General features: G+C 35.9%; 1 protein-coding gene across 1 annotated transcript; it reads right to left on the bottom strand.

The window, feature by feature from the left end:
- Window positions 1-287: 287 nt before the first annotated feature.
- Window positions 288-6,192, bottom strand: LOC145775495 (protein CNPPD1-like). The gene is made up of 10 exons (XM_082586793.1): window positions 6,100-6,192; window positions 4,865-4,967; window positions 4,545-4,626; window positions 4,209-4,329; window positions 3,549-3,739; window positions 2,725-2,842; window positions 2,273-2,429; window positions 1,329-1,599; window positions 1,043-1,140; window positions 288-835 (listed from the first exon to the last, which is right to left on the bottom strand). The coding sequence occupies exons 1-10, from the start codon at window positions 6,160-6,162 to the stop codon at window positions 780-782; spliced, it is 1,260 nt and encodes a 419-aa protein (XP_082442919.1). The 5' UTR covers window positions 6,163-6,192; the 3' UTR covers window positions 288-779.
- Between the last annotated feature and the right edge of the window lie 4,883 nt (window positions 6,193-11,075).

Here is an 11,075-nt window from a genome sequence, read left to right as displayed (position 1 = left end):
GCAATTGGTCAGTTTGAATAAATCTTTACTTATTTCTAAATTTCCTTGTGATCAATTAGGTAAATTTTTCTGTACGGTATTTTACTCGCCCATATTGCCTGGTCTACACCAGGTGTGGCTCAGAGCATTTAATGCGTCAGTCTTCGAAGCGCTGTCTGATTTTATTTCAACCAAAGTTCCTTCGTCTTGGTTACGTTTTGCATATACCAAATAGAATTGCGGGAATACCAAGAGTTTTTACCACCTACTTAACTAAACTGCAAGCTACAGAAACAATAAGACCAATAATAAGTACTTCTTTAATTTATTGTACACAATACAACATGCTATTACTTATTACTAGAAATTTTATACATTTGCTAACCTAAACTTGTTCATTCATTTTTAGAGTCAATTTTCTGCTTAACATTGTTTGTTTACTGTCTCATGTGAACAATGGTTTTCTACAATTTTCTCGTAGATAACTGTTAAAATTGTAATTACCTTAGCCTAAATTTCCGGGTAGTGGAAAACAAGGTTTTTAAAAGTTTAACAATAGCACGTTTTTACCAAAATCAACAGCCTATGAGATTGAGTTGAAAGTGTGCATTCGAATGCCTAGGAAACTGGGCACGCGAATATAGATTAACATCCTCTCAAGCACCAGCTTTGTTTCTTATGCTTGATTGAAGGCAACTTAAATGAAAACGGATAAAACAACAGCAGGTCTTCAAAAGGCAGGCGCTAACAGAAGCCAGGAAAAGAAGACAGCTGGCATGACTTGTATGAAGTTGAAAGGTTTATCGTGCTATTCCAACCAACGGCGGGGGGAAAGGAACATGCGAACGATAAAATTCTGCAATGCAAAAAAATTACCTTTTAAGCGAAATTTAGGGGAGCAATAAAAAATCAAAGTTGACTCATATGTAGGCTACTCTTCGATCACAACCGTCCTTAAGAAATGACTTACACCTTTTCCAAATATCATACTACGCAACACAAGGCAAGAGAACAATCTCAAGCATACATTTTATGGCATGTAGCTTTGAATAGCGATACTCACCATTTGTTGGGTGGTTTAACGGTGTGTATACCAAGGATGGTTCGATTGTAGGTGGTAGTTGATGCTTGAACAGGTAGCTACGCTTGTCGGTGAATGAACTGGTGTAATAAAATAGATTGGTTAAGTCATTATTGGCTTCATACGAAATCCGGTCACTGTTAAATATATAAATCATATTGCAAGCAATGAAGCAAGAACAACTGCTCCGAAAAAAAAGTTGTGTAAGTCACATTAAAAAAAGTAAAAAGAAGATTTGTTGCACGTAGTGACGAACACGAGCGTTTACCTCGAGTCATATCTCTGTGAATGAGGGCAGTTTGAACAAACTTTGTTGCAATTTTCGGTTGAGTTGAAGATCAAGGGGTGGGGATTCTTGTGAAGATAGTGGCTAGTATTGTCACCGGGAGTCGGGGTCCCTCTTTTCCGGGTCCAGCATGCATACTCGATGATCGGGGTTCGAAAGGGTGGAGTCACAAGCGGCAGTGTAAGTGGGACTTTATCTGCTTCCAGGTCATGCGTGAGAGAATCATTGTCAGCAAAAGGTTGGGGACGATCACCTAAAAGAAAAAAAAGACAATAGGATAACGTAACACGAATTGAATTCAAACTAAGAGACAGCAAAGTATACGCAAACCTTACTCCACTGAGAAAAAAAGTTAGGCCAACGAGATCAGACAAATCCAGTAACCTTCAAGTTGAAAGTCGTTTCTGGTGTTCAGAGTTTGGACCTTTCCATTGCAACTATTGGTGGAAACAGATTTGATGTGTACTACGCAAAGACATCATGCACAAAAAAAAAACTTAGCTGGTACTCAGTGCATATTTTTTGAGGAGTGAGGTCTGACAGATTACAAGCAGTTCAATCGATTAGGCATGTTCGATAAACATAAAGACATGTGTAAAAAGTAAGCTGTAACCGTCACGCATGTTTTATCAAGCCTGCCCCAAATCCCCGAACTTTATTACCCACGGACATAACATAACTTTAAAGACACACTTCTTGCCTTCACGCTAAAAATACAGCAAAATTTCCAACAATGAAACCAGCACTAGCTATGCGATACGAGACTAACTTCAGTTTTTTTTTTTTTATACGGTAGCTTTTATCATTCAAAATTCATCTCTTAAACCAGATAACTCGCAAGTGTCGACACTTCTGTAAAGAACGAGCACTACAGCAAAATTTTAATCAACCAACTCCAAACCGTAGCTGTTTTTCTACTAACCAACCTTCTCCACTAGCAACGGACATGTTGGTTTTCTCTACACTCATCTTCTGTGGAGATGACACCGCATTGTCGTTAACAACAACGGTTTGCAATGCGGCTACCAAAGACACAGAGGCCACAATCAACCCACTGTACACCAGCGCACTCATCCACATTGCCTGCAGAAATATCGTCTTTATAAAGACATTTGATTTATATAACTTTATTTGATACTAATAATACTGGAAAAAACTGCAGGTTTATTCTTTAGAAAGCAAATTAAGTTTTAAACTTTAATTTTACTAAGCAATTTCAAATATGCTAAAACTACAACAACCATCATATAGTGCGTATTGAAAACGTAAATAAAAGTTTTCACTTTGTTGTTAACGTAATAGGGTTCAGTTTTTTATTGTAAATTCAGGTGATCATTTTAGTCAAATTATCTCATAGATAAAACGTCACTTGCACCACCTTCGAGACGAGCCGAATCATTTTCTTCATATTTCCCACAATCTTCTGAGAAGCAACAATGCATGACGCATCAGTGTAGGTGAGCCAGCCCCTCCGCATGTACTCGCTGAAAGCAAGCCTGCAAAAATACACGCAACTGCTACAATACCGGTACGCAATGGAGAACTATAAGTGCCACTTCTTTGTTTGATCTTTTTCTCCTTACATTCCAACGGTCGATGAGCTGTACATTTTACCATCCTTGAGCAGAGGCGGAGACTCGGGCTAGATGTCGAGCAGCCATTGTATTGGTTGGTTATTCAGTTCACGCAGACCATGCGCACGTTTGTAGAAGGTGTGGTCTGCGGTTTGTTCCTCCGTGCCGCACTTACAAATGGTTCCTCCGTGCATGCAGGAGCGAGATAATCCGATGCAAGAGCGTACGTCCGACTCAGGCCTTTCTTGGCAAAAGCATTCTGGTTGGGTGGGAGCCAGAGTCAGAGATGAAGTTCAAAACTTGCTGGTATTTGTTATTGTGGCAACTTTCGATAGATCGTACAAAGAAAAGGTTTGATTTTAAGAAATATACTGCTATAATGAATTCGCACAGTACGCTACATACATTATCTAACATTGTCAACTGATCATTGAAAAGATGATGTAAAAATGTTGTTTAAAAACATTTTCATATTATGAACTCCTTAAGAATGCCCAACAAATTAAAAGCTATCGAAAATTATGACACTTAAAAAACAAAGAGGAGCAAATGAAGACATGCTTAATTGCTTATGAAGCAATAGCAAACTACGAGTATGAAGATGGCGAAATGTGTCAACAAGTCATACCTTGCCTCCAGGGTTTGGAGTTCGCGGTTGAATTCTCCCTTTTTGACCCATACCCGCCAGTCAATCGCATCCAGAAATTCTGCTTCCAGATGGTTGAGATAATCAGTATCCACTAACCCGGAAACCGCCCATTCATCATTGAAAACCTCATCTTGAACCCCTTCATCTTGAAGGAACTTTGATGCAACCAACTTAAAAGAATAGCTATCATTGATAAACAAAAATTTAACTTTAAAACATTAGCCTTACCCATTTCTGATATCAAAAAAATAATGAATCTAAAAGTGACTCGGCTCTCTGTGGTGTCTGCACTCTGCAGACACAAAATGAGTACTGATCATTTAAGATTTCCTAGCTAAGTACATGTTCAATATCTTTGTGAAGTTCTGGGCTTGGCAATGTCTTTCATTCCTTAATTAGGACAAATAAAAACATGAATGCCACAACAGTATCACAGGCAAATTCATTGCATAGTTTGTCTTGTGACAAGATGAATGTAATAGAACCTACATATGTCAAAACTAAGTATACCACACCGCTCAAACTCCAGTGTGTACATCAATGTATAATTACATTACAGCATAAACAGCATAAAAATTTCTCACTGACATTGTAAGTCATGGCAAAATCGGAAAAAAAAAAAAATTGGCCTAATTTTACCATTGACACAAGAAAAAGATCAGAAGAAGAAATCTTTTGGAGATACTCTGGGTTTCGACAAGACAAACGATCAATGTATATCATGGCCAGCAACATTGCACACGGAGATGGACAAGCATCTCTGTAGAGTTATAAGACAAAAATATCAAATTGTGGAAGCAGACTAAATCTATCAAATTCAAAGTTTCACTATCATTTCAGAAATCTACGCTATGCTTTGACAACAAATATACAGTAGCAAAACAATACGCCGAGAGATCAATCACCCGCTTGTACTTTGCAATCAATGCTGTTGTATGCACAATTAACAATATATGATGCAAAAGTATAACACACCTTGCAAGTCTGGATGCACAACGGTGACCAAGCTTTCCACATGGTGTTGGGGCTGCTTTTCGGAAAGTTTCAACCGCTACTTCTGTTAAAAAATAAATATAAAGCAACATGAATTAAAAAGTGAATTCCAGATTATCATGTCCAGGATATATGACATATATATCAAAGCAAGCACAAGCTAATCAATAAAAGCATTTTTTAAAGATCAAGCAGAAAACATAAGTTAACTAGCGTAGTGATACTGATGTATGTACAATTGTACATATAACTTTTGTAATATTGCTGCTGCTGCAATAATTTCAAACTTCACATATACTTACTCGTGACTGCAAATGACATGGTATCTTTGGCTGGATTTTTTTGGGGAGCATAGTGCATTGTCTTGCTCAGTCTGTCAGTAAGTTCACAATGGGACAGTAAGATCTGAAAATTAAACATTTCCGGAAATTTTCGTCACTATATATAATTATATATTTCAAACTAGAAATATTTTTTATAGTGCACAACGTGTTCAATATTTTGCAGAATTGCTTCAAAAGGTGAAAATGACTTGCATACACTATGTAAAATTACTAAAAGAATAATATGATCACTGACACGTGCAATCAGGGTTGAGAAAAACCCGGGTATTTTTAAAAAAGCCCAACCCGCATGGTTTTTTTTGGGTTTTATTTAAAAAAGATGCAAAAAAGGTAGATTCATGCTTATTTCACCTCAAATACTACTTTTTACCAATGAAGTGCCTCTCACTCACAGTACATGCTGGCATAACTCAATAAAATAATGCACTAGGGCTGTTTAACTATGAGGCCTTCTTGCATAAATGAGTTTTAGTGTAGTACAAAGTGGCAGTACTTGATTTTTGTGTACAGAAATATCCACTGTGTTTTCAATTTATCCTTGGAAATTTACTTCACAGTCACATCCTTAAGTCCTAATTTGAAGTTTGTTTTAAGTACCTTGTAGTGCTTTGGTTCATTTTTTCAATTTTCTTATAAAAATTGGACAAATATGATGCTCTGGGTTTTTTTGTTTTTTTTAAAAAAAACCCACCCAGGTTTTTTGGGTTGGGTAAAATACCGACAACCCTGCGTGCAACGCAGTTTCTCAATCAATTTACTAGCATGATACAAAATATTTTCTCCATCATACGATCTTTGTTATAAAACGCTACAGATAAAAGAAAGCTTTATACATTTATTTAATCATCTTGGTAAGGCTGAACTGAAGAGATGCTAGAAAAGATGGTCAGGCTCTTCACATAAATCCTGATATGTTATTGACCTACAATGTTTCTTTTGATTATAGCATTTTACACAATAAAAAAACGCCAGCATGCTTACTGTGAAGTGTGAAGTAATTACTCAAATAATTTAAGGAGGTTACTACTAGTACTATGTATCAGTTGGGTGTACCAATTTGTTGATTTAAAATTAGTTAGCTAGTAATTATGTAATTAACATGCAGTTAACCAATTTTTAACTTCGTAAAAGGCTTGAACTTAATATATATATAATTGATATGTAATTAAATAAACAGATTAACATTTAGTTACCGAGTCATCAATGTCTTCAAAGTCATTTTTTGAAAATATTTCTTCTATCTCTTCCCAATCCATCCTTAACCTTCTACCAACTAAACCTACACGATTCCTACATAAAACAAGCAAGCATATGCATGACGTCAGTCTTAACTAGGGATGCACAATACAGAATATCGAATCTTAAAGATTCGAATCTCAATGTATTCGAATCGCATTTGCAGTTTCTTTTCGGATATCAGGATTCGAAAATAAATCTGTTAAATGAACAGTGTGCGACGTTAAACAAATGTAAAGTTGATATTTTCTGTCTTGCGCGCCGACTTTTTTCTTTATGGACTGTTTGTTCCAAGCGCCTTTTTTCTTCCCTCATAGGGTTCACGCAGTTATCAGAACTGCAGACACGCAGTGCGTTCCCGTACGAGTGAATAATTTGTGTGTGTGGCCACGAATGATTCATTACGTCCTACAAATCCTACATTGGTGTAACAGCTCACTGCTTGGACACCAAGAGTGGTCAGTTACAAACTTTTGTTATAGCTACTAAGCAAGTCATGGACTCACACACTGGTGATGATGTAGCAGATTGGATTGAGTCCACACTTGAGGAGTATTCACTGAGCCCTAGTCAAATATTTGCTGTGGTGTCAGACAACGTAGCCACATGGTTCGTGCATGTGATATTTTAACTGAACGGCATAACTGGACACATGTTCGATGCTCGGCACATACTCTGCAATTGTGTATCAAAGATGCTTGTTCCTTACCTGCTATAAAATCTGCTGTTGCAGCTGCAAGGCACCTGATGCAATATTTTAAGCAGCCACATAAGGCAGCAGAAGCTTTGCAATTATTACAGCGGCAACAGCAACAGGGTGAAACTGAAAGTGGTACAAATATTTTTGCTTTTTGTTTGATATTATTTGGAAAAAATTGCCGCGTAATTTCAGAAAAGATTCGAAATTCTGGATTCGAAATTAAGTATTCTAGAATAGGCAGGTATTCTGTATTGTGCATCCCTAGTCTTAACAAGGATAAACTTTGCTCTTTAGCATATTAATGAAATGAAACTGCAAACTGAGATGTGAAATCCAGAAAGTAACTCACAGTATTTTGAGTGCACCATGACTCGCCACTCAGTATGGCAAACATGTATCAAACATATGCAATGGCTATCAACAACACAAAAGAGAGCAATAGCCCCTGAAGCTATGGTCTCATCACTTGAGCATGAAATCTGTAAAATTGGGTTTTCTGAACAGTGTGACTTGCTAGTTCATCATCAACAAACAAAAGCTGTCATAGTATCATTGTAATATTCTATGCTTTTTATTACCAGCATTTGCGGCATAATGACATAGTGCCAGTCAGAGTTGGATCAATTACACAATATTTAGTTCATTTACATTGCAATTATTACAAATGTAATAAAATACACGTTTTAATTACAAAAATTAAATGTCTTAATAGGTATGTTCAACAATCATTTTTTTAGAATTTGATTTTATAGAATTTGATTTATAGAATTTGATTTTGATTTTACAACAAATAGAATTGCATTTGATAGCCAAGATTAGGTTGCAATGTTGAATTCAGTATTGTACCGTGACCATTTTTTGGGTGTTCACATGTTTTAAGCAGACTTTAAACACATATATGATATACTATGTTTGCAGTTTGCTCAATACTGGTAGCTGTTGTAGCGGGTGTGGTGTGTTCTAGTCCAAGCTACCTGCTCATATGATAGCTATCAGGTTGACGACTAGCAATGAAACAACCTTTGGCCATGTGTGCAACTCACCAAACCTAATTGTAATTTAGACCAATTATGATTATACGACAGAAAGTCTCAGTTACAATTATAAATACATGAAATGTATAATTAATAACATTTAATTACAATTGTAATTGATTCAACTGTTTTGTTTGTTTTTTCATATGTTTATCTGCATTGCGGGAAAGCGGACTTGAGCGCTATGCATCGGTGTACGCCTTCCGACGTACACGTGACCCACGCTGCAGCCGACGGCAATATCTGTTTCCGGTTGTCTACTCTACTTATGACTTCAATTTTGTACTACCCATTACTCGAAATCGATCACTGGATAGAGGCAATTGTCGTAAAGTTTCTTGCTTAGAGAAACAACAGCAAGTGCGGGTGGCTGGAGTCGAACATGCAGGCTCTCGACTGCGAGCCCAATGCGCTAACCACTCGGCAACTGCTGCCAACTCTGGTTAGGATGGTTAGATTAGGATTCCCATAATCTACAACCTCTAATACTGTTTAACGACTATATGTATGGCGAATTTCTATTTTATAATTAAACAGAGCGTCACCAAGACAAAAGTTTATTTTCTCTGTTCTTAATCTGCTCAAGGCAGGTGCGGATTTATGGGGGGGGCCCGGCCCCCCCCAAAATTTTGTGAAAAATTGTATGTTTCCGCATCAAATGGTTTGATATGCTTCTAAACAGCTGATATTAGTCCCTCGGCATCACAATTGATGAAAATGGTTGTTTTAATGTCTATTTTCTAGCATATCGTATATGTCGTAGTATCATTGTTCATATCTGTTTAGCTTTTTCTTTCTTTTTAATTGATTTTCAAATTTTCTGGCCCCCCCGAAAAAAATCTTAGATTCGCGCCTGGCTCAAGGTTTGAAGTTTTGACTCCATTGCCAAAACCTTGACATATTTAAAAAAAAATGAAAGTTTAAAGATTACTTGCTGCTAGTGGGCAGTTAATATTGACTTGAAGAAATATTGGAGCTGGTATACAAGTCCCCCCCTCCTTGGCAGCTCATGACCAAGAGGAATTGACCAAAACATGTGGATTGAAGTGTGTGAACAAAGCAAAGGTAAAGTAGTTTCACCCTATATGTTTGGTTGAGTCCTGTCTTTGTCATAAGTTTACCAGGGGGGGGAGGGGGGAGACTTGTATACCAGATCTGAAATATTATAATGCCTGTTTTGTACACCTACGCTATTGGTACATACCGTCTCAGGCTAATGGCTAGATTATACAGTAGACCAAGTCTAATGTTTTTTTTGATGGAAGAAATACTTGCATTCACAATAAATTTCAGCAAATATACTTTTTTACATGTTTTAAACATCGCTGACTTGAAATTAATTTAACCAAATAAAGCTAGGTCAAGGCCAAGCAAGCATACAAGTTACAACATACGAATCCTACTTCCTAGTCGCCAATGCCAAACGCCAACGCCAAATCTCTAAATTCTTGATCTTAAAATTTCCATTATGATTTGTAGTGTTGCCATTCATAAATAAAATTACCTTTCAAACATTGCTTTTGGATAAAAACAACTCAGTAATCACAATTTGGTAACATAAAAATAAATACATAAATCTTCCAGCGCTGAAAAAATATTTGTTACAAATAAATTAATTAAATGCCATTAAAGAGTTCAAATTCTTTGCACCACAGAACAACTACAGCTCAGCGTTCTGGAATTGAAAAGCTTTTAGAATTTTAGTATTATTATAGATTTTTTGACAAAAATTCAATCATTTCAAAACAATACTCCTAAATTTTATGTTTTTAATATTGATGCACAGTATATCTTTGCATTGATGATTTTTAATAAATACAGACAAGACATGAGCTCATTGAAACTTTTTAAATAAAAAAAGAAAAAAATATATGAATTTGGCAACTCTTGTTGTCACTCCCAACTGAAAGAAAAAAATAAGAATGACGTAACGTGAAAGAAAATCCGGAAACTATTTTTGAATGCTTGAGAAACGATAGCACAAGATATCTTTGAGTTCCACTTTGTACTTGTATTTTTTTTAAAAATACTTTCTAATCTAACACTTACACGAGAGTAAACGTCACAGCACCAAGATGAATGATTGAAAATGAATGATGATGATAGATCTACACAGAAACATCGAGAAACACATTCTTGATTGATTTTCTAGTTTTGTGTGAGCTTTCATTCCAACTTTGTCAAATATCTTATTGATGTAGGCAGTGTTTTCTGAGTTTGAATTTGGAATAACATTATGAATAAAAACTATTGAGTATTTTTGTAGTTAAAATTGCATCCCATTGTCGCATCGTAGACTCTGAGGCAGAGAAACGTTGTTTTGTTGAGTGATAGAAATGAGCCATGATAACAGCTATATTATGAAGCAAACTTCCTTTTGTTTTGCTTGATTCAAAATCAGTGATAAATATCGCCACTTGCGTACCGTACAAATTTTGTTTCGAAAGATGTGGCTTATCCAATATCCACCAACAGTTTTGCTTCATTCATTATCAAATTTAAAAAAAAATCTGGCAACTTGGTTGTTTTGCCGTTTTCTTTGAATGCTTGAGAAACTTTGGGGTTTCTTAGACTCATTAGTCACAGGCTTACAGCAAGAAGTAGTCCAGCGATGCCACTCTTGATGTAATTACATCAAATTTGATGTTTTTGGGTAACTTTTTGATGTTTTTGCCCAAAAATCTGATGTTAAGCGATTTGGTGTTAACTAGTTCAGTTTATTTTTTTTGTTTTGTTGGCGAAAATAAAAGACACAAAAAGCAAAAACACAATAAACACAAATAATTCGCGCAACAAGGATGGCAGCGAAAGACCAAAAGGTCACCAAAGTCAGCTGCCACCTAAACATTTAAACAAAAGACCCAAAATTAAGAACATTAACACATACGGTATATAATAAATAGCACAATACCAGCACTTTAATTTGTAAAAATTAACAATGGAATTAACAATACATTAACAATGGAATAACACAGGGCAACATAAAAAAAATATTGTGAAGAGAAATAAGCGGATGATACGTTTCAGGAGTGATCATTGTACAAATTCTTTAATAAACATTTATATTTAAATTTAAAAACATTGTAAGACTTTTCTTTTATTTCTTTTGGTACTTGATTCCATAGTTTCACTCCATTAAAACATAGCATCTTCTTACCAAAGTTTGACGTTGTAGAAGGCAAATATAAATCATTTTTTT

Source organism: Aplidium turbinatum, chromosome 8, assembly GCF_918807975.1.
Source record: "Aplidium turbinatum chromosome 8, kaAplTurb1.1, whole genome shotgun sequence".
Classification (NCBI taxonomy): Eukaryota; Metazoa; Chordata; class Ascidiacea; order Aplousobranchia; family Polyclinidae; genus Aplidium; species Aplidium turbinatum.
This window is presented reverse-complemented; position numbering and strand designations above follow the sequence as displayed.